General features: G+C 42.6%; 1 protein-coding gene across 1 annotated transcript in view; it reads left to right on the top strand.

The window, feature by feature from the left end:
• LOC124043312 (enhancer of filamentation 1-like) overlaps positions 1–24,852 on the top strand; it is a 47,435-nt gene that overhangs the window by 16,214 nt on the left and 6,369 nt on the right. The window contains 1 exon segment of the mRNA XM_046361793.1: positions 11,523–11,921. Within this exon segment, the coding sequence (XP_046217749.1) occupies positions 11,523–11,921 (399 nt within the window).

Below are 24,852 nucleotides of genomic sequence, written 5' to 3'. Positions count from 1 at the left end.
AATCAATACACCAAGCAAAGTTCTTAACTGTATGAACCAATCAATACACCAAGCAAAGTTCTTAACTGTATGAACCAATCAGTACACCAAGCAAAGTTCTTAACTGTATGAACCAATCAGTACACCAAGCAAAGTTCTTAACCGTATGAACCAATCAATACACCAAGCAAAGTTCTTAACTGTATGAACCAATCAGTACACCAAGCAAAGTTCTTAACCGTATGAACAAATCAGTACGCCAAGCAAAGTTTTTCACTGTGCCAGACCGCTCTTAATTTCTATTTAGTTCGACTCCCATAGATTCGATGTCTGAACTGTGCGTCATTTTGTTATTGTATTTTTATTAGAACCCCCATTAGCTGTTGTGAAAGCAGCAGCTACTCTTCCTGGGGTCCACACAAAACATAAAACATGACATAAAACAGAACAATAACAGATAATAACAGCTCAAGGACAGAGCTACATACATTTAAAATAAATATATAAATAAAAAAGGTTCTGTACTGACAAGACACCGAGAAGACATATATCTATACCATAGGCCTACAGTCCCATCTATCAATTGCATGCTTACATACATATATATCAGTTTACATATGCAGTACATACAAGTTATTTAGGTCAGATAGAGGAAGGGCATCTGTACTGTAGTCTGTAACTGGACTGTAGTATTGATTCACGACCATAGTCTGTAACTGGACTGTAGTATTTATTCACTACTGTACTATAGTATGTAACTGGACTGTAGTATTTATTCACTACTGTACTGTAGTCTGTAACTGGACTGTAGTATTGATTCACTACCATAGTCTGTAACTGGACTGTAGTATTTATTCACTACTGTACTATAGTATGTAACTGGACTGTAGTATTTATTCACTACTGTACTGTAGTCTGTAACTGGACTGTAGTATTGATTCACGAACATAGTATGTAACTGGACTGTAGTATTTATTCACTACTGTAGTCTTTAACTGGACTGTAGTATTGATTCACTAATGTACTATAGTCCGTAACTGGACTGTAGTATTGATTCAGTACTGTAGTCTTTAACTGAACTGAAGTATTGATTCACTACTGTAGTCTGTAACTGGACTGTAGTATTGATTCCCTACTGTACTGTAGTCTGTAACTGGACTGTAGTATTGATTCACTACCATAGTCTGTAACTGGAATGTAGCATTGATTCTCACTACTGTAGTCTGTAACTGGACTGTAGTATTGATTCACTACTGTAGTCTGTAACTGGACTGTAGTATTGATTCACTACTGTAGTCTGTAACTGGACTCTAGCATTGATTGACTACTGTAGTCTGTAACTGTACTAGTATTGATTCACTACCATAGTCTGTAACTGGACTGTAGTATTTATTCACTACTGTAGTCTGTAACTGGACTGTAGTGTTGATTCACGACTGTACTATAATCTGTAACTGGACTGTAGTATTGATTCACTACTGTAGTCTTTAACTGGACTGTAGTATTGATTCAGTACTGTACTATAGTCTGTAACTGGACTGTAGTATTGATTCACTACTGTAGTCTTTAACTGGACTGATGTATTGATTCAGTACTGTAGTCTTTAACTGGACTGTAGTATTGATTCACTACTGTAGTCTGTAACTGGACTAGTATTGATTCACTACTTAGTCTGTAACTGGACTGTAGCATTGATTCACTACTGTAGTCTGTAACTGGACTGTAGCATTGATTCACTAATGTAGTCTGTAACTGGACTGTAGTATTGATTCACTACTGTAGTCTTTAACTGGACTGTAGTATTGATTCAGTACTGTACTATAGTCTGTAACTGGACTGTAGTATTGATTCACTACTGTAGTCTTTAACTGGACTGATGTATTGATTCAGTACTGTAGTCTTTAACTGGACTGTAGTATTGATTCACTACTGTAGTCTGTAACTGGACTGTAGTATTGATTCACTACTGTAGTCTGTAACTGGACTGTAGCATTGATTCACTACTGTAGTCTGTAACTGGACTGTAGCATTGATTCACTAATGTAGTCTGTAACCGGACTGTAGTATTGATTCAGTACTGTAGTCTTTAACTGGACTGAAGTATTGATTCACTAATGTACTATAGTCTGTAACTGGACTGTAGTATTGATTCAGTACTGTAGTCTTTAACTGGACTGAAGTATTGATTCACTACTGTAGTCTGTAACTGGACTGTAGTATTGATTCACTACTGTACTATAGTCTGTAACTGGACTGTAGTATTGATTCACTACTGTACTATAGTCTGTAACTGGACTGAAGTATTGATTCACTACTGTAGTCTTTAACTGGACTGAAGTATTGATTCACTACTGTAGTCTGTAACTGGACTGTAGTATTGATTCACTACTGTACTATAGTCTGTAACTGGACTAAAGTATTAATTCACTACTGTAGTCTGTAACTGGACTGTAGTATTGATTCACTAATGTACTATAGTCTGTAACTGGACTGTAGTATTGATTCACTACTGTAGTCTTTAACTGGACTGAAGTATTGATTCACTAATGTACTATAGTCTGTAACTGGACTGTAGTATTGATTCAGTACTGTAGTCTTTAACTGGACTGAAGTATTGATTCACTACTGTAGTCTGTAACTGGACTGTAGTATTGATTCACTACTGTACTATAGTCTGTAACTGGACTGTAGTGTTGATTCACTACTGTACTATAGTCAGTAACTGGACTATAGTATTTATTCACTACTGTAGTCTGTAACTGGACTGTAGTATTGATTCACTACTGTAGTCTTTAGCTGGATGGCAGTATTGATTCAGTACTGTACTATAGTCTGTAACTGGACTGTAGTATTGATTCACTACTGTAGTCTTTAACTGGACTGATGTATTGATTCAGTACTGTAGTCTTTAACTGGACTGTAGTATTGATTCACTACTGTAGTCTGTAACTGGACTGTAGTATTGATTCACTACTGTAGTCTGTAACTGGACTGTAGCATTGATTCACTACTGTAGTCTGTAACTGGACTGTAGTATTGATTCACTACTGTAGTCTGTAACTGGACTGTAGTATTGATTCAGTACTGTAGTCTTTAACTGGACTGAAGTATTGATTCACTAATGTAGTCTGCAACCAGACTGTAGTATTGATTCAGTACTGTAGTCTTTAACTGGACTGAAGTATTGATTCACTAATGTACTATAGTCTGTAACTGGACTGTAGTATTGATTCAGTACTGTAGTCTTTAACTGGACTGAAGTATTGATTCACTACTGTAGTCTGTAACTGGACTGTAGTATTGATTCACTACTGTACTATAGTCTGTAACTGGACTAAAGTATTAATTCACTACTGTAGTCTGTAACTGGACTGTAGTATTGATTCACTAATGTACTATAGTCTGTAACTGGACTGTAGTATTGATTCACTACTGTAGTCTTTAACTGGACTGAAGTATTGATTCACTAATGTACTATAGTCTGTAACTGGACTGTAGTATTGATTCAGTACTGTAGTCTTTAACTGGACTGAAGTATTGATTCACTACTGTAGTCTGTAACTGGACTGTAGTATTGATTCACTACTGTACTATAGTCTGTAACTGGACTGTAGTGTTGATTCACTACTGTACTATAGTCAGTAACTGGACTATAGTATTTATTCACTACTGTAGTCTGTAACTAGACTGTAGTATTGATTCACTACTGTAGTCTTTAGCTGGATGGCAGTATTGATTCAGTACTGTACTATAGTCTGTAACTGGACTGTAGTATTGATTCACTACTGTAGTCTTTAACTGGACTGATGTATTGATTCAGTACTGTAGTCTTTAACTGGACTGTAGTATTGATTCACTACTGTAGTCTGTAACTGGACTGTAGTATTGATTCACTACTGTAGTCTGTAACTGGACTGTAGCATTGATTCACTACTGTAGTCTGTAACTGGACTGTAGTATTGATTCACTACTGTAGTCTGTAACTGGACTGTAGTATTGATTCAGTACTGTAGTCTTTAACTGGACTGAAGTATTGATTCACTAATGTAGTCTGCAACCAGACTGTAGTATTGATTCGGTACTGTAGTCTTTAACTGGACTGAAGTATTGATTCACTAATGTACTATAGTCTGTAACTGGACTGTAGTATTGATTCAGTACTGTAGTCTTTAACTGGACTGAAGTATTGATTCACTACTGTAGTCTGTAACTGGACTGTAGTATTGATTCACTACTGTACTATAGTCTGTAACTGGACTGTAGTATTGATTCACTACTGTACTATAGTCTGTAACTGGAATGTAGTATTGATTCACTAATGTACTGTAGTCTGTAACTGGACTGTAGTATTGATTCACTACTGTAGTCTTTAACTGGACTGAAGTATTGATTCACTAATGTACTATAGTCTGTAACTGGACTGTAGTGTTGATTCACTACTGTACTATAGTCTGTAACTGGACTATAGTATTTATTCACTACTGTAGTCTGTAACTGGACTGTAGTATTGATTCACTACTGTAGTCTTTAACTGGATGGTAGTATTGATTCAGTACTGTACTATAGTCTGTAACTGGACTGTAGTATTGATTCACTACTGTAGTCTGTAACTGGACTGTAGTATTGATTCACTACTGTAGTCTTTAACTGGACTGTAAATATTGAATCACTACTTTACTGTCTGTATACATGTGGCATCATACACTAATGCAAGGAAAAGAAACGTGGCATGCCATGATAGATGGTTGGTAATGCCTACATACAGACTCGTAGGCTACATTAGAAATGTTAAAGTCTAATTTGTGAGGTGGTATAGCCCTTACTGGCATTAAGAGAATCTGAGAATCTCAGGACGTGAGGTTTTACCCAGTCTCCCTGGGTAATTATGTTATAACAAGCACATTGGCTCGCGTTTAAACAGCCTTAGTAATCAGAGGGTCAGCAGTGTGCTCTAGGATCTGTCCAAATGAAGAAATTACCATGATCTCTGAACTTCCTTCCAGTCCCACTAGTCTGTTTTACCTAGAACCCTTCACAAGGCCCATTTATTCGCCCTGCATCCCAAATGGCACCCTGTTTCCTGTATAGTGCACTACTTTTGACCAGAACCCTATGTGCCCTGGTCAAAAGTAGTGCACTATATAGGGAATAGGGTGCCATTTGGGACACAACCTTGAACTGGCTCTCACCCTGAGCCTCAGCTGCAGTGTACACTCAGAGGAACAGGCCGTTCATAGTCATCAGGTCCTCATTACCGTCATTACTATAATTATTTTCTATATTTACCTATGGTAATGAGGCCAAATGAGATGTGCTGGTTCACCCGTTCTTATGCAGTATGTGCCACCATCACCCCCGGGCGCACGTGTTACAGTGGGATGGCCCTAATTTTCACAATAGCAGCCCATTGCTGGGGTTGGGGTACCACATCTGGACTTCATGGGAACATCGGGATCTTCTCACAGTTGGGAGGGGCACTTGTTGTTGGGACTTGGGAGAGGTTTAAATCATTGTCTCTTTAAATGCAGCTAACCCTGCGTTCATAACTAAGTTGGAAGGTGGTATATACCACATATGATTGGGAAAAATCCCCTTGAATGCCCCTCCAAATGGTAATTCCTATTGGGAAACCCGTCTATCATCCCTGAGCTCCGACTTCTCCCACATGCTGACCTCTGAAATGACCTACTAAGGAAATGACCTTGATTAGAGCATTTTCGGCAATTAAACGCAACAACAAAACATTATTTATATAAAGCTATCTATTAACATGTTTTTTTAACACTATTATTTGTTAACAAGTATGACAGCTGCACTTTTAGTTTATGGTTGACACAGCATGCTGGCCATTAGCCATTCCGGCGCTTCTCAGCTAGTTCGAAAGCACGTGAATGTCTCCAACCATTTCCACCTTCCCACTTGGTTATGAACGCAGCATAGGGCTGCTGCTCCCTCCTTCCCATTGCCCTGGGACACAGATCTGTGCTGCAGTGTGGTCGTGGTGGTGAAGTTGGCTGCGGCAGAGGGGGAATTTGGACTGTCGTATTTGTGAGCTCATATACCCAAAGCCACCTTCATTAGGTTGATGTGTACTCTGGAGGCTGAGCCAGAACCACCCAGTGAGCCCTTCCTGAACATTGACTGGGAGGAAAGCTGGGGCCCCGTTCAGTGGTAACGTTACGTAAGGGCTTTTTATTTTCGGTTGGTCAGCAACTCAGTATACGTGTTCCCACACTCAAATGAGAGAACTGTTATTTGTGCTTCGGCGAGACACACCAGTGAAAAATACCCCTGTTGATATAGAAGTGTGTGAGTCATAGAGCACTCCAGAATGAATGGAAAAGTGTTAGGTCTAAGTTAAGGGGAATGAAAGGGGCTAGACAGCTAGGTGTGTGTGTGTGTGTGTGTGTGTGTGTGTGTGTGTGTGTGTGTGTGTGTGTGTGTGTGTGTGTGTGTGTGTGTGTGTGTGTGTGTGTGTGTGTGTGTGTGTGTGTGTGTGTGTGTGTGTGTGTGTGTGTGTGTGTGTGTGTGTGTGTGTGTGTGTGTTTCAGCCTCCAGGTGTGGGTCTGGATAGCTCAACGTAGCACTATTCCACACTTTCTACTGACAACAGCATGAGGCCAAGGCTATATATCACTAGCCAGATGTAGCTAGCCAAGGACAGAGAAACGTGAGGCATATCTCCAACTAGGTCATGTCAGGGTTTTCTTTCACTTCAGTCATTAGCGTACGTGTCTCTAGACACCAACTGTTTCTGTGTGTGTTTACTTCTTATCTTATAAGTCGTATCTAAGTACTGGTGCTGGATAGTAACTCGTTATCAGTTTGTGATGAAGCCACCTGCCAAGCGACGGACACAGTCGACACACTGAAGAATGTTTGTTGTAGAACCTGGTGGGAAACCTAAGTGATTCATTATCTCTCTCCAACTCTAGTAAACCTTGGTCACCCTGTTTTACCATGCCATTAGGGACGTTAGGTAAGGGAATGACCAGAAAGCCCCTAGTCATGATTGGTGTCATGAGAGGCGGTGGAATGACTCTCTCACCAAGCTACTTAACAGCTAGTTTAAAGATAACTACCAAGTTCCAGTAAGCCTGTTGGTTCTCATCATGTAGAGTAGAGTAAGGCTACATTGCAGCCTAGGAGCCGGGAGCCGGGGCCTCCTAACCCTCTGACAAATGGCAAACACGTGTTTACTGGAGGATAAGCAGCCAGCTGAGTCACCTCGTTATGACTAACCAATGTTTATGCCGGGGATATATGTACACATGCGCTGATTGGTCGGTCACACCTTCTCCAATTACAGATCAGTAGTAGTAGTGTGAATTTGTGTGAGTGGGTGTATGTTTCACCCTGTTCTCTGTGTTCCAGATGATGTGTGTTTGTTAGGCATTTCTCCACACACTCACTCACCAGACCTCCTAAGAAGTCTAACTTTTGAGCTTATTCACTGTCAGTAAGCAGTGATGACTGCTGATGACAGACTGTATATGTTGTATTTGTGCTACTCTATTAATGTACTGGCCATCTTGTGTGTCCTGATCTTACCTTCACCAAGCTCTTCATCAAGACCTCTTACCTTCATCAAGAGATCTTACCTTCATCAAGACCTCTTACCTTCATCAAGAGCGCTTACTTTCATCAAGACCTCTTACCTTCATCAAGAGCGCTTACTTTCATCAAGAGATCTTACCTTCATCAAGAGATCTTAATAATAATAATAATATATAATATAATAATATTATACCTTCATCAAGACCTCTTACCTTCACCAAGCTCTTCATCAAGACCTCTTACCTTCATCAAGAGATCTTACCTTCATCAAGACCTCTTACCTTCACCAAGCTCTTCATCAAGACCTCTTACCTTCACCAAGCTCTTCATCAAGACCTCTTACCTTCATCAAGAGCGCTTACTTTCATCAAGAGATCTTACCTTCATCAAGAGATCTTACCTTCATCAAGACCTCTTACCTTCATCAAGAGCGCTTACTTTCATCAAGAGATCTTACCTTCATCAAGAGATCTTACCTTCATCAAGATCTCTTACCTTCATCAAGACCTCTTACCTGCATCAAGAGCTCTTACCTTCATCAAGACCTCTTACCTGCATCAAGAGCTCTTACCTTCATCAAGACCTCTTACCTTCATCAAGAGCTCTTACCTTCATCAAGACCTTGCTGACCCATTTTGTGAAGGTATTTTTCTGTACCCGGTCTCGTTCATCTATGGGAGAGAGAGAGATGATCGATATCAAACAGCAGGGAGAGACTGCATCTAGATAAAGTGTCTTGAACAAATGGAGGTTTATGGAATCACTCATATAAGGGATCACTTGTTGAGATGAAATATTAGGCTAAAAACAACAATTGAAAATAAGTTTAAAGCATGTCATGTCAGGGTAAGTCCCGGTGGTGCTTCAGACCTGCGGGGGAAAAAAATGTGTGATTGTGTTTGCAATGTGTGTGAGGCTGAGCTGTTGACACTTGGGCAGGGGTGTCAAACTTTGCACCGAAGGGCTGCACTGAAATTGTGTTATATTTTCTCACCATCAAAAACACAATCAAAAAGTCCTCTATCCATCATTTTTGTAATTTCCGATGCTCCCTGACTGTCTAGCTTTCATTTGGGTGATTATTAGCGAGCTGGACACAGTCAAGAAACTGTATGAATGTAGGTCCATTATCATTCTACACAGGTTGGATTTGGTTTTAGTCATTTTACATTCCTTAGTAGACATTTTTATTATTATTATTTATTCAAACCACCCGCAGGCCGGATTGGACCCCCTCACGGGGCCATATGTTTGACACCCCTACAGTAGAGGAAACTGAATGCTGGCAGTCAGAGATGAACACTAGCAGACTATGGGTGGTTTGGAAGTGTTGGGATTAGTGGAGCGTTTTTCATCAGCATCTCACTGCTCTTATCTTCACACTCTCAGAGCTTAGCTGAGCAAAGTGCTAAAATGAACTGTCTGGTCATTTGTGTTGGCAGATGATCACATTAATCTGTGTAATTAGTGGAAGATCAACAGTCTGTAAAGGATGATGTTGTTATCATGTCTGTTATGGCAGTGACCTCAAACAAATGATACCTCTCCAGTCCTCCTCACTCAGTAAATATTAAAAAGCACCGTGAACACCACTATAGCCAAGAGTTTACTTATAGAACTGTTGTCTTAGCAAGATGAAATTGGATTTATGTAGATGTCTATATTCGTATTAGGGGTTAACAAGGCAGTTCATACTCAAAATAATCAGCATTTATCTCCGTTCCTCTTATAAAACAGTAATACGTTCATCATCAGATTACCAATGAACAAGAACAGATCCCAGCAGATCCTCTCCCATTGGCCAGCAGCATGCCGTGACATTACGGTGTCAAGTAGAAGCGGAGCTTCAGGCGTGCAGGCAAGCAGCCAAGTGACGGGGGGTAATTGTGGTCTGTAATTGTGCAGTGAGTGTTGGTGGCACTGACACAACGGTTAGTGAAGCCAGATGCCCAGTGAGAGATAAGGATTCCACCGGTCTAGTAGAGGTTCACATGGGAACCCTGTGAATCAGAGTGGGTGGGGAAAAGGAAAAGTCCATGGAACGGTCGGGGAACATTCAGGGAACATTCAGGGAACGGTCAGGCTGAGAGGAAGGCTTCCCGAGTGACATAGCAAATGGTCCGATAACGTGTGCTTGGGAGGGCGAGAGACAGAAAGAGTGTGTGTGAGAGAGGGGACTGAGCCTGATTTCTTAAATGAGAGGCTATATGCAGGAACAGCATCGCGTGTTCCCTAAAAACTGCTTATATGTTTTTGTATTCTATTCATTGCTCTGTAGAACGAGCTGTTTGTTACTGCAATGAATGGTCTTGTACTGTATCAGATTTGGTGTCAGATTCTATGCCCAGCCCAACCCAGCTAAGTCTTCTCTGGTGTCATAACGAGTGAAAAGCAGGAGCACAGTGTGTAAAGCAGACTGACTGAATAAAGAAAAACACATCTAAGATGAACAGTAAGTCTGGTGGACTTGTGTTACACGGTGACCTCAATCCCGACAGTCCCTCTGTGGCAGTTTATCTCTGGTTGGGATGTGATGATGAGAATAATATTTGTGGTTGTATTTTGAGATAGTAATACCACTGGAGTGGCTTTACTAGCACAGAGGATATATCTATATGATGTATTTATTTTGCTCTATACTGTATGTCCGTTTGCTCAGATGGATGTGTTTACCAAGGCAATTTGGGATAAGTGCTTGTCCCCTATAGAGACAATAGTGGGGGTTTCGTATCTCAAGTGCTGTGGTTGGGAACCATTATCCTTAACCGCTGCACACCAACCAACCAGTTGGGTAACCGTGCCCTGGAGCACACAGCAAGGAATGAGAAAATCCTATCAAGATCAAATCAGTCAAAAAGACATCTGGCATGGGACCTAATACAATTTTGCATGGTAATTGCAAGTTGCACAGTGAACAGTTGTGACAGTTCACCCTAAGACTTACTGTACATAACAACCCCATGGACTAGAACAGTGGGCCCACACTGTGGGGAGTGCTCCCTCAGGGCGGCGCGAGGGGTTGGTGCCCCCCCATAAATACGTACTTTTGAAAGTTGTAATAGTAGAATGCACAAGGTGCAATGTCGAAATTGGATAGTGTATCAGTTCCCCTTGTCATGTTAGTCATTGTATACCTTGGAGAGCTACTGTGTTTATAACTTGACATAAATGTCCAGATCAACTGGCCCATGTCAGCAAATGTTTATTTATTTAGGTTTTTTAGCCCATAAATATTGTTGTAACTAGTCACTCAAATATCATATGAATACACATTAGACATGGCAAAATGTATAGAATTGTAAGGAAATGTGTGTTAATAAAACTGCAACATTTTCCTTGAACCCAATGACAAAATGTGTACAATTGCAGGAAAAAAAGAGGAGTGTGAACAGTTTGTGTTATGAACAGTGCTTGTTCCCATAGAAATATAAGCTCCTGACTGGCGCAGCAGTCTAAGGCACTGCATCTCAGTGCAAGAGGTGTCACTATAGTAACTGGTTTGAATCCAGGCTGTATCACATCTGACCGTGGGAGTCCCATAGGGCGGCGCACATTTGGCCCAGCGTCATCTGGATTTGGCTGGAGTAAGCAGTCATTGTAAATAAGAATATGTTCTTAACTGACTTGCCTGGTTGAATAAAAATGTGAATAATAGATGTGTGTGTGCAGGGGGGATGTTCCCCAATGCTGGAAGGGGGTCCCCAAGTGAAAAAGTTTGGGAACCCCTGGACTAGAAAACCATCATTTTACATGTATTAGATGGGTTTACGGTAATGTTCACTACATGTGCTCAAGCCTGTAGACATGTTGCTAAAAGCAGTGACGGGCTAAAACCAGGCTATAAACTCAGCTGTATGTTGCTCAATGCTCACTGTAGACTAGCATATAGTCCAACCTACAGTTCTTTCCTTTAAGCAGTGGCAGGCTAAAAGACTATAAACTGTATGTTGCTAAATGTAGACTGACTTCCTCTCTTCTCTCTGTAGAACCTGATGGCCAAGGCATTGTACGACAACGTCCCGGAGTCCCCGGAGGAGTTGGCCTTCCGGAAGGGAGACATCCTAACGATCATTGAGCAGAACACGGGCGGCCTTGAGGGATGGTGGCTCTGCTCGCTGCATGGGCGCCAGGGCATCGCCCCCGGCAACCGCCTCAAGCTGCTGATTGGTCCCATGTTCGACACCCAGTCCCCGGCCGCCCAATCGTCACCTACGGGCTCAGCCTACCAGCAGAAGGTGGGCGTGTCTTCGTCCCAGGGGCTGTACCAGGTGCCGCCCTCCCAGAGCCCGGGTCATCAGGGCATCTACCAGGTGCCTCCAGGGCAGGATGTCTACCAGGTCCCTCCACAGAGGAGCGTCCTGGCTGCAGACAACACCCCCAGCAAGGTAAGAGACCTGGAGAGACAGAGGGTTGGAGAGAGAGAGAGAGAGAGAGAGAGAGAGAGAGAGGACCCAGAAAAATCTGAGCCTACACCGTCACTATGGTGAATGACTAAAACAATACAGAAATACACTATGGAAAAAGAAGAAACAGCACATCAGAAATCAGCTCAATGTAATTGAAGAATCCATTGAATGTAACCACTTCTGGGAAAACAAACAACAACACGAAGAGTTATCTATCATGATCAAATCTTGGAATCAACTATTTAGGACTACCAGAACCCACTGGATTCTCCAATTACTTTGAATGAACTACAGGACAAAATACAAACCCTCCATGTGTATTTGTATGTATGTGTATATATAAATATATATATTTACCCCAAAAATATATGGGGGATTAGAAATGATCTACCCCCTAAAAATGTTTTATTATTTATTTCAGAGAGAGAGAGACAGAGAGACAGAGAGAGAGAGAGAGAGAGAGAGAGAGAGAGAGAGAGTTACTGCTCAGCTAAAGCTGGTCCCCTGACCTCAGGGTTCTGGGATTATCAAAGGGGATTGAAAACCCCATAAACACCAGCAGACACATGAGACATTAAATACTACAGGGCTTGGAGCTTTACAGTTTAAACCATGGGCCGTTCTGTTCTCCTGCAACGCCACTGGCCTCAGACCTGTCTTATGGAAGTCATTACATAGACATAGTCACAGGCCAGAGAGATTGCAGGGCTGCAAATGTAAATGAAATGTGGACAGGGTGTGCCCTGATGTTAGTTCACCACAGAACAGGTCAGTGCTTTTATGCATAGAGAGAGCAAGACTCCCATTAGTTTATTTTGTGTGTTGGCGAGCTGTGTGTAGGGCCAGGGAAGCCACAGAAGGGCACTGAACGGGGCCCAACTCGTGGAAAAGCAAACAGTGCAGCACCAAATGCCTGTACTTAGGTCTCTGCACTCAAACACAATACTCAGGTCACAGACAACAACCAAGCCCAGTGCAAATGGATTCACCAGTCGTCTATATGTCTATTTATGTTCCATACGGTACAGTATAGCTGTGTATTTCTGTAGTGTAATAACCTATACGCTACAGTATATCAATAAAAGCACATAAATACATACAGTGCATTCGGAAAAGTATTCAGACCCCTTGACTTTTTCCACATTTTGTTACGTAACAACCCTATTCTAAAATTAATTTTAAAAAAAATACAAATATCATCAATCTACACACAATACCCCATAACGACAAAGCAAAAATAGGTCTTTAGACATTTTAGAGGAAAATGGTAAATAAGTAACTAAAAATAAATAAATACATTTAAAAAATGAAATATCACATTTACATAAGTATTCAGACTCAGTACATTGTTGAAGCACCTTTGGCAGCGATTACAGCCTCGAGTCTTCTTGGGTATAACTATACAAGCTTGGCACACCTGTATTTGGGAGTTTTTCCTATTCTTCTCTGCAGATCCTCTCAAGCCCTGTCAGGTTGGATTGGGACCATCGCTGCACAGCTATTTTCAGGTCTCTCCAGAGATTTTTGATCAGGTTCAAGTCCGGGCTCTGGCTGGGTCACTCAAGGACATTCAGAGACTTGTCCAGAAGCCTCTCCTGCATTATCTTGGCATTGTGCTTAGGGTCATTGTCCTGTTGGAAGGTGAACCTTCGCCACATTCTGAGGTCCTGAGCGTTCTGGAGCAGATTTTCATCAAGGATCTCTCTGTACTTTGCTCCGTTCATCTTTCCCTCGATCCTGACTAGTTTCCCAGTCCCTGCTGCTGAAAAACATCCCCACAGCATGATGCTGCCACCACCATGCTTCACTGTAGGGGTGATGCCAGGTTTCCCCCAGAAGTGACGCTTGGCATTCAGGCCAAAAAGTTCAATCTTGGTTTCATCAGACCAGAGAATCTTGTTTCTCATGGTCTGAGAGTCTTTAGGGGCCTTTTGGAAAACTCCAAGCAGGCTGTCATGTGCCTTTTACTGAGGAGTGGCTTCCATCTGGCCACTCTATCATAAAGGCCTGATTGGTAGAGTGCTGCAGAGATGGTTGTCCTTCTGGAAGGTAAAGAAAACAACTGTTTTTGCTTTGTCATTATGGGGTATTGTGTGTAGATTGATGAGGATTAAAAAAAAAATGTTTTATCCATTTTAGAATAAATCAAATCAACTCAAACTTTGTCACATGCGCCGAATACAACAAGTGTAGACTTTACTGTGAAATCCTTACTTACAAGCCCTTAACCAACAGTGCAGTTCAAGAAGAGTTAAGAAAATATTTACCAAGTAGACAAAAATAAAAAGTTAAGATAAAAAGTAACACAATAAGAATGACAATAACGAGGCTATGTACCTAGATTTGTCACTCTGGCACCGCTTACCGTGCGGTAGCAGAGAAAACAGTCTATAACTTGTGAATGGAGTCTCTGATTTTTATGGGCTTTCCTCTGACACGCCTCTTGTATAGGTCCTGGATGGCAGGAAGCTTGGCCCCAGTGACGTACTGGGCCGTTCGCACTACCCTCTGTCGCGCCTTATGGTCAGAAGGCTGTAACGTAACAACATGTGGAAAAAGTTAAGGGGTCTGAATACTTTCCGAATGCACTGTATCTGGCCGTTTCTCTGAGGTAGTTTCCAAGCAGTTTCACATCGCATTTAAAACATTTTTAAAAAATTACAGCATATGGAAGTCAATGGAAAGGGAGTGGTGGAGGTACATCACTGGAAGTTATGTCAAATATATATATATATATATATATATTTTTTTTTTTTTTCTTGTTTATTCAAAATCTTTAAAAAATGGATAAGACACTCTATTCCATTCCCTTAACAGAGAGAAATTAATTATATCCTGGTGGTATTTCTTCTATCCGGGGGTATTTTCAACAGGAAGGCATGACTTAACAGAGACATTACCAAACTAAGGTGTGTGTTTGTGGGGTAAATAGGGAGCAGGCGCCTGGAGCTTAGCTATGCATTCCAAATGGCACCCTATTCCATTTATAGTGCACTACTTTTGACCAAGGCCCATGGTCAAAAGTAGTGCACTATGTTGGGAATAGGGTGCCGTTTGGGATACACTTCAGATCCAGGAATGGAGCTGCGATAAGCCAGTCAGCCAATCAGGAGGCACCAGGGGCCTGAGCAAGAGACTCAGAGAACAGAGACACTAGCTCAGAACAGATAGGCCTGTCAATCAATCCCACCTGTACTGTGCAAACATGCAGTCTCCGTCTGAAAGGGCCCATAGAGCTCTGGTCAAAAGTAGTGCACTACGTAGGGTATAGTAGGGTGCCATTTGAGGCACAACCATAATCACACTCAGAACAGTGCTACTACCATCACTATCACTCCCCCTCTCACTGATAAGGAGTTTACTAAGGGAATGGAATTAAGGCTTTGGTGAAAAGGTCAATTAAATAAGTCTATATGAATGTGCCTCGTGTCTACATGCTACAATGTATAATCAACTTGTTTGAGATTAAATTTAGACTGTGTCAATGTCGAAAAGTGCAATCTGTGTATAGCAAAGTGGTGCCACTGCAGATTTTAGCTGTGTTCCTGAATACTGGCCATTAAAGAAAGCCGCAACGGATGCCTCTGTGTGCTCTGTGGAGTCCAGACAGACAGTGTTGTGTTGTTTTCCACTGAGTTCTGAGTGACTCACTGATTTGCCAACACCGAGCTGTGCTTGGCCCAAATGTCACCCTATCCCCTATATAGTGCACTACTTTTGACTAGCCAATAGGTAATAGGGTGCCATTTGGGACATTACCCTGGTCTAGGTTGATGAAGAAAGAGGCAGGCCAGCTCTGTTGTTGACTGGCTGAGTGGTTACTGCATTAAGGGCTGTTCAGGTGTGGTGTTCTGGCTAATTAAGCTGGTTAAAAGGGAGGTTAGGGGGATTTCCTGGTTGCCAAGCACACACGCACACGCACACGCACAAGCACGCACGCACGCACGCACGCACGCACGCACACACACACGCACGCACACACACACACACACACACACACACACACACACACACACACACACACTTCCTCCTTTCAAGGAGTCAAATGATTATGGGCATTGAGGCAGACAGCCTCCTATACTGAGAAGCCCCTCTCATATCCCACCAAAATCACCATGTGTCGACATGTCACAGCTGTGAAAGGACACAGCTTTGTTACTCAGGCAAGATGCAAGTTTAGCTTTAAAAAACAGATAATAAAAATGTTGTATCACAGCGCCTCTGCTCTCTCTAAAGATCCATTTAACTGTACTGAATTTAAGAATATGAATATGTATATATAAATAGTTTGTAAATAGTATTTTTGTTGTTTCTTGGTGTCATTCCTATATCTATCTTTTTAAAATAATTTTGAATGAAATGTAATATCTGTTCTTCTTGTCTATAACTGTCTGTACTTTGACATGCATTTGTAAATGTTATGTGGACCCCAGGAAGAGTAGCTGCTGCATGTGCGGAAGCTCATAGGGATCTGGATAAACGGAACTAATTTTATGTGTGTGTGTGTGTGTGTGTGTGTGTGTGTGTGTGTGTGTGTGTGTGTGTGTGTGTGTGTGTGTGTGTGTGTGTGTGTGTGTGTGTGTGTGTGTGTGTGTGTGTGTGTGTGTGTGTGTGTGTGTGTGTGTGTGTGTGTGTGTGTGTGCCAACCCCTCTGTGAAATTTCAGATCAGCGACTGGTTATTTTATATTCATGTGACGTAGGGCTTTGGTATATAAATGCACACTGAGGTTTGGCACTGGCTCTAGCTATCTCTCTCAGGCTACTCAGTTTGTGCTGTGGCCCTGGCTGCCTGTCCTTGTGTAACCCTTCAGAGAGGGTGAGCTAAAGCGCCCCAACCACAGCTGCCCCATTCAAGGCCCCAGTGTTGGCCCATAGCTGGCCCGAAGCTGGGAGCCCTTGGGGCTCTCTGCCACACAAAGAGCCCCTCACAGAGACCAGGAGCTGCCTTGCACGATCCTTTGTCACACTGGTGTTAGATGGCAGTTTTATCATCAGTCACTGGCCCTGGTTCTTCTGATTCTCAAAGGTGCGTCTGTTTCTCTCTCTGTGTTCAAAGGCCCCGCCGAGCCTCTTATCTACTCCTACCAGTCCTCTTCCTCACATCCTGCCTCAGCAAGACAAGGCTCACTCCTTCTATGGCCACTTCCTGTCTCTGTCTTATACACATGTAGAGATCCTATCATTCGCTGACGTGGACTGTGATCAACAGTAAGAAACACAGTGCGACTGAGTTAATAAACTCCCACAAGTCACAGAGGATTGAGGAAGTGAACTGCTTGGGTAACTGAGTTGGCCGTTAGAGTGGAGGTAACCAGGTTAAGCTCCAATAATTGGCTTGTTTGTGAGGTTTGCAAGACATTGCTTGACTACTTTTGACCAGAGCCCTTTGGCCCTGATCAAAAGTAGTGCACTCTATATGGAATAGGGTGCCATTTGGGATGCCGAAGTATTTTCTCCCTCTAATCATGTGTAGAAAATGAATTATTCCTTCCTGTTGGGCTCCCTCCTTTAGACACGTGTCTGCTCTCTATTGTCGCCACGGTGACGAATCACTGGCCTGTGTAATTTGACCCAGGGCAAGGTCATAAATCCCATTGTATCAAAGGGAATTGGTGTCCATGTTGGTGTTGGTGTCCATCTGCCGCACACCAACAGAGATAGAGAGAGAGACCCTTCCAGAAAAGTAAAGATAGAAGAAAAAATGCTCTTTCTGCAGTGCCAAGGAGTAAGAAAGTGGAGAGAAAGTGTGGAGGGAGAAAGAGAGGACAGGAAATGTTTGTCTGATAGGTAACTCCATTTCCCCCGGTTTAAAATCTATGCTGACAGGGACAGCTAGTAGGTCACATTCTACGTCTCCCTTCTCCCCGCTTTTTCACTTTCTCACAAATCAAAAAGGACATCTTAATAATGAATAAATTCCTGGAAAGTAAACAGGAAATGGCCGTTCCATCATTAACACTACCCCTATTAGTATAATTTCTGCCAATTTTGAGATTTTAAAAGTCTTTGATCAGAGGGAATAGAAGATGATCCTTATTAGCGATGGAATCAGTGAGCATGTGTGCATAAGTGTGTGTGTGAGGGCTCTTTTAGCGCCCCTGGTAAAGCCCGATCTTTACTTGGCTTTGACCACATGGTCACATCGTCATCATGGAGATCGAGGCCTCGTGGGATTGGCCACGTAATTACCTGCATTAATTAGTTTGCCATGTTATATAGGCCACCGTCGCTCTGAGCTGTGGAAGGGAACATTAGTGTTCAGCTGAAGTGAACGTTGTTGAGAAATAACCTATAATAACACTGTAAAGCTATACGACTGTGAGTCAGCAACCACAGGTGGCCCCTTGAAATCCCCTTGAAACCAAGAGGACAAGGGTAGCATCCCAAATGGCACCCTATTCCCTATGTAGTGCATTACATTCAACCGGTGCACTACGTAGGGAATAGGGTGTCATTTGGGACGCAGCCCATGATTCAGCACGACAGGTGCCCTCTGTAAACCAAGGTGCCCTCTTGAAAGGCTATTATAGGAACTCTGCCACACCCCTTCCCTTTTGAGTGACTTACAAAGAATAACATCACTAATGCCACTCTCCTACACGCTATTAGTCATACCATTAATAATGTGTATTGGGTGGCAACGGATTGAATTTCCCTGGTACTGACAAGGCTCCCTGTGTGGCTTCTGCCCACCCTCAGTGACTGAAAGCTGAAGCAACACCATTGTGTTGACAATTGCTAATGAGAAGATGGGGGGTGAAGGGAGGGATGAAGGGGGATGAAGGAGGGATGGGGCGGGGAAGTTATATGAGAGAATGGTGGCTTTACTGTGTCAGCAGCAGCCACACACACACACACACACACACATACACACACTGGGGAGTGGGTAAGGGCACAGTGGTGATGTCAGGATGGCGATATAGGGAGGAATGGATGGATGGAATCACCCCATCCAGTTCTAACAGGGGTCAATGGCTGCCTGGCAATATGATTGTCACCATTAGGGTGATCTGGCCACCGTTGGCATGTGTCATCAAGTCATCAGCGTGTGAAATGACAACGTAGTGTGCCTTTCTACACCTACGCTCACACCTTCCAGTGTTCACACACACAAACCCACACAAACATTCACACTCAAACTAGCTTTCTTTCAGAGCTGAAGCAGCACTGTCATCACAATGCAGGGTTGACTTATAAAGGTCAAAGTCGTAGTGAACAGTTGACAAGGACATTTTAAATCTACTTAAAATACTAGGCTATGTATGTATTTATCAAACCCATGAAGTCATTGTTGGCAACATGACACGATGACTACCACTGAAATCATATGCGGGGAAAAACCCAACCTGTCCCAACTAGAATCTGTCAGCACATTAAAGTAAATGTGGTGTGGGCTGAAAGAATAATGAGTCACTCAGAACAACCCAGTACTATCCCAACAATGCATGCAGCACCTTGGGGACACCATTTTGAACCTGATCCTTCCGTAGTCACCCACAGTCCTGTGTGACTAGTCCATGATAGAATCCACCTAAAGAGCCTGTCTGCATCCCAAACGGAACCCAATTCCCTCTGGGCTCTGGTCAAAAGTAGTGTACTACAGTATATAGGGAATAGGGTGCCATTTGGGACAGATCCCATCACCTGAGTGGGAACAAGTATTTACCCAGTCCCTGGCATATATGATGTCATCAGCACTCACCCACCAAGACTGTATTTTCTGATGCCGCCGTTCACCTGCCCATCCCCATAAAGGAACCAGTCAGGTCAATATTTACCCAACCACCATTAGGAGCGCCAAGTACCCCGGCAGAGCCCGCCGCAGCGGCAAAGCCTGCTGGGTAAACAGTGAGTGCAGAAGGGAAATAAATGAGCAGTGTTTGTCTGGCAGTGAATGACAAGACCCCGTTATAGGAAGAGTGGAGTAGAGAGTGGCTGTCTGCGTCAAGGAATGGCAACCTATTCCCTTTATAGTGCACTACTTGTTTTGACCAGGGCCCAAAAGGCTCTGGTCAAAAGTAGTGCACTACAAAATGGATAGGGTGCCATTCGGGACATACCCTGACATGCACCTGTTGAGGAGCCAGATTGGTCACTGTGGTTTTCTGTCTTTCATAGGTAGTACCATGTTAGCATTCTCTGGACTGTGTGTGAGAGAGGGTAACTCAAAAACAGAGATCTCCTTTTGTGCAATGCACATTCACTGCAACTTTCCCACACATAGTCACGCCACAGGGAGTATAGGAACTACAGAGAAAGCAACAAGGACCTTTTAGTCCAGGACTTTCCTTTGTTGTGTAAAGGGAAGCTATGCTGGTGTGTCTGGTTACACATGCCCTGGGAGCTTGTACCCAATCAAAGATACACGTGTGTGCGTGAGAATAATCAAATGTAGCATGGCTATTGGTTCCCATGCCTAGTCTTAATAATAGGATCATGGCTTTTTTCAGTCTGTCATAGCTTGGTTGACTCACACTAAGCTGTAGTGAGTAAAAGTTTAGTCTGTAGGTCCTACAGGGTGAAGTACAGTTGAAGTCGGAAGTTTACATACACTTAGGTTGGAGTCATTAAAACTCGTATTAAATGTCAAGAATGGTGGAGTTTAAATGTATTTGGCTAAGGTGTATGTAAACTTCTGACTTCAACTGTATGTATGGATAGGAATCCCAACCATGAGCACCTTTATTTACACTGAGAGGGTATTTACAGACCTTTATTTACACTGAGAGGGTATTTACAGATCTCTCCCTCCCTCTATGGGAAATATATCTTTAAATTGCCAATGCAAGTGAAATGGATAAACAAAAGTTAAATAATAAAAAGTAAAAACAGTAAATATTACACTCACAAGTTCCAAAAGAATAGAGACATTTCAAATGTCTATATACAGTGTTGAAACGTAGTGCAAATAGTTAAAGTACAAAGGGAAAAATTGATAAGCGGGGCGTAGCAAGTGAACCCAAGTGCAGACTCAGATGAGGAGACAGGGATAAGGTAACTAAGGTATTTATTGAACAGCGGGGGGAAGATGGGGTGGCCAGGGGAGCCTCAGACAGGTAGCCGGGACACAAGGATTGAGGGTGAGGCCCGGGGCAAGGGGAGCGAAGGCAGGGTAAGCAGGTCCGGAGCGGAATCCAAGGAAGCCATAGAGCGGAGTTCCTGAACAGGGAAGCAGGACTGACGAGACGAGCGACAGGGACCAGAGGCAGAGCGGACGGAATGATCAGAGATTACAATCTGGCAGCATGGAAGTGGCAGGGCTGAGTATTTGTAGAGGTCTTGATTATGAAACAGGTTGCAGCTGGTGGGGATCTGCTCTGCCTCCAGCACACCTGTCTCCACTCACACAATCGCATGCACCCACACACAGAGAGAGAGGGAGATAACACTGGGGGAATGGCAGCAGGTTAGGGAGACACAGGATGAGAATTAGAGGGTGCGGCAGGGGCAGATGTAACAAAAATAAATAAACATATATATGGGTTGCATTTACAATTGTTTGTTCTTCACTGGTTGCCCAGTGGTCATACATTTAGCAGGATGTTAGGAAGTGCAGCTCAGTTTCCACCTCATTTTGTGGGCAGTGTGCCCATAGCCTGTCTTCCCTTGACTGCCAGTGTGGCCTTTCTCAATAGCAAGGCCATGCTCACGGTCGGAACATAGTCAATATTTCCTTAATATTGGGTCAGTCACAGTGGTCAGGTATTCTGCCACTGTGTACTCTCTGTTTAGGGTCAAATAGCATTATAGTTTGCTCTGTTTTTTGTCAATTCTTTCCAATGTGTCAAGTAATTATCTTTTTGTTTTCTCATGATTTGGTTGGTTCTAATTGTGTTGCTGTCCTGGGGCTCCTTGGCGTCTGTTTGTGTTTGTGAACAGAGCCCCAGGACCAGCTTGCTTAGGGGGCTCTTCTCCAGGTTAATTTCTCTGTAGGTAATGGCTTTGTTATGGAAGGTTTGGGAATCGCTTCCTTTTAGGTGGTTGTAGAATGTAATGGCTCTTTTCTGGATTTTGATCATTAGCGGGTATCGGCCTAATACTGCTCTGCATGCATTATTTGGTGTTTTACGTTGTAAACAGAATTCTGCATGCAGAGTCTCAATTTGGTGTTTGTCCCATTTTGTGAATTATTGGTTGGTAAGCAGACCCCAGACCTCACAACCATAAAGGGCAATGGGTTCTATAACTGATTCAAGTATTTTTAGCCAGATCCTAACTGGTATGTTGAATTTTATGTTCCCTTTGATGGTATAAAGGCCCTTCTTGCCTTGTCCCGCTGATCATTCAAAGCTTTGTGGAAGTTATCTGTGGCACGGATGTTTAGGCCGAGGTATGTATAGTTTTTTGTGTGCTCTAGGCCAACGGTGTCTAGATGGAATTTGTATTCGTGGTCCTGGCAACTGAATCTTTTTGGAACACCATTGTTTTTGTCTTACTGAGATTTACTTTCAGGGCCCGGATCTGTGCAGACGATATAGGTGCTGCTGTAGGCCCTCCTTGGTTGGGGACAGAAGCACCATATCATCAGCAAACAGTAGACATTTCACGTCAGATTCTAGTAGGGTGAGACCAGGTGCTGCAGACTGTTCTAGTGCTCTCGCCAATGTGTTGATATATATGTTGAAGAGGGTGGGGCTCAAGCTGCTTATCCCTGTCTCACCCCCCGGCCCTGTGAAAAGAAATGTGTGTGTTTCATGCCAATTTTAACCACAAACTTATTGTTTGTGTACATGGATTTTAAATTGTTGTATGTTTTCCCCCCAAAACCACTTTCCATCAATTTGTTTAGCAGGTCATCATGCCAAATTGATTCTAAAGCTTTTTTGAAATCAACAAAGCTTGAGAAGGCTTTGCCTTTGTTTTTGTTTGTTTGTCAATTAGGATGTGCATGGTGAATACGTGGTCCGTTGTACGGTAGTTTGGTAAAAATCCAATTTGACATTTGCTCAGTACATTGTTTTCACTGAGGAAATGTACGAGTCTGCTGTTAATGATAATGCAGAGGATTTTCCAGAGGTTTCTGTTGACGCATATCCCGCAGTACTTATTGGGGTCAATTTTGTCTCAACTTTTGTGGATTGGGGTGATCAGTCCTTGGTTCCAAATATTGGGGAATATGCCAGAGCTGAGGATGATGTTAGAGTTTAAGTATAGCCAATTGGAATTTGTGGTCTGTTAATTTTATCATTTAATTTAGAATACCATCAACCCCCTAGGGCTTTTTGGTTTGCAGTGTTTGTATTTTGTCCTGTAGTCCATTCAATGTAATTGGAGAATCCAGTGGGTTCTGGTAGTCTTTAAAAGTTGATTGTAAAATTTGTATTTGATCATGTATATGTTTTTGCTGTTTGTTCTGTTATAGAGCCAAAAATATTGGAGAAGTGGTTTATCCATACATCTCCATTTTGGATAGATAACGCTTCGTGTTGTGTTTAGAGTTTTCCAATTTTCCCAGAAGGGGTTACATTCTATGGATTCTTCAATTACATTGAGCTGATTTCTGACGTGCTGTGAAGGTGTAGGCTCAGGTTTTCTGGGTCTCTATGTTTTTGGTTGGATCGGTTTCTCAATTTCTTTCTTAAGTTTTTTCATTCTTCATTAAACACATTTTCTTAGATTGTCTGCTTGAAATGTTTTGATTTGATAGGGCAGCTGATATGTCAAATATACTGTTCAGATTTTCTACTGTCAAGTTTTACAGCGAAACATTTTTTTCCAGGAAATTGTCTAGAAGGGGTTGAATTGTTGTTTTGGTAGATTTCCACACTACTTTCCTTCCATCTATAGCATTTCCTAATATTATTCATTTCCTTTGGCTTTGATGCCTCATGATTAAGCATAGCTCTGTTCAAGTAGAGTGTGATTTTGCTGTGATCTGATAGGAGTGTCAATGGACTGACTGTGAACACTCTAAGAGACTCTAGGTTGAGGTCAGCGATAAATTAGTCTATAGTACAATTGCCAAGATATGAGCTATAGGTGTACCTACCGTAGGAGTCCTCTCGAAGCCTACCATTGACTATGTACATACCCAGCCTCTGACAGAGCTGCAGGAGTTGTGACCCGTTTTTGTTGGTTATGTTGTCGTAGTTGTGCATAGGGGGGCATACGTGGGAGGGAAGGATGTCACCTCCAGGTAGGTGTTTGTCCCCCTGTGTGCTGAGGGTGTCAGGTTATTGTCCCGTTTTGGAATTTAGGTCGCCACAGACTAGCACATGTCCCTGGGCCTGGAAATGGTTGATCTCGCCCTCTAGGATGGAGAAGCTGTCATTGTTAAAGTATGGGGATTCTATTGGGGGGATATAGGTAACACACATGCGGAAATGTTGCTCTGTTGAGATAATTTCCTTATTCATTTCTAGCCAGATGTAAAATATTCCTGTTTTGATTCATTTAATAGAGTGGGTTAAGTCTGCTTTATACCAAATTACCATACCCCTAGAGTCTTTTCTCTGTTTCACACCTGGTTGTTTGGTGGATGGGGCTACCATATCTTTGTAACCTAGAGGGCAACCATTGGATCTGTCTCCTTTATAACCATGTTTCTTTGATGAAGTCTGGGTCCCTGCTCTTTAGGCCAATGGCAGATGACCTCAAACCTTGTATATTCGAGGGTGAGATATATCTCTCTCTGTATCTCTCTATACCGCTCTCTTTCTTTCACTCTCTGTATCTCTCTCTCTTTCTCTCTCCACTGAGACATTCATCTTAGTCTGGTGGATGGATGGGGTCTAATGCTGGGGTTATGGATGCCATCATTCAGCTCATAACTTCTCAAAAAGAGAAGGTATTAGGGTGGCTACACAGGGACTAAAGAAGAGACCATAGAGATCTCAGTGTAGCCTCAGTGCATTCCAAATGGCACCCTTTTCCCAATATATAGTGCACTACTTTTGACCAGAGCCCTAT

Source organism: Oncorhynchus gorbuscha, linkage group LG09 (assembly GCF_021184085.1).
Source record: "Oncorhynchus gorbuscha isolate QuinsamMale2020 ecotype Even-year linkage group LG09, OgorEven_v1.0, whole genome shotgun sequence".
Lineage (NCBI taxonomy): Eukaryota > Metazoa > Chordata > Actinopteri > Salmoniformes > Salmonidae > Oncorhynchus > Oncorhynchus gorbuscha.
The sequence above is the reverse complement of the archived record's forward strand: the minus strand, read 5'-3'. Positions and strand labels throughout refer to the sequence as shown.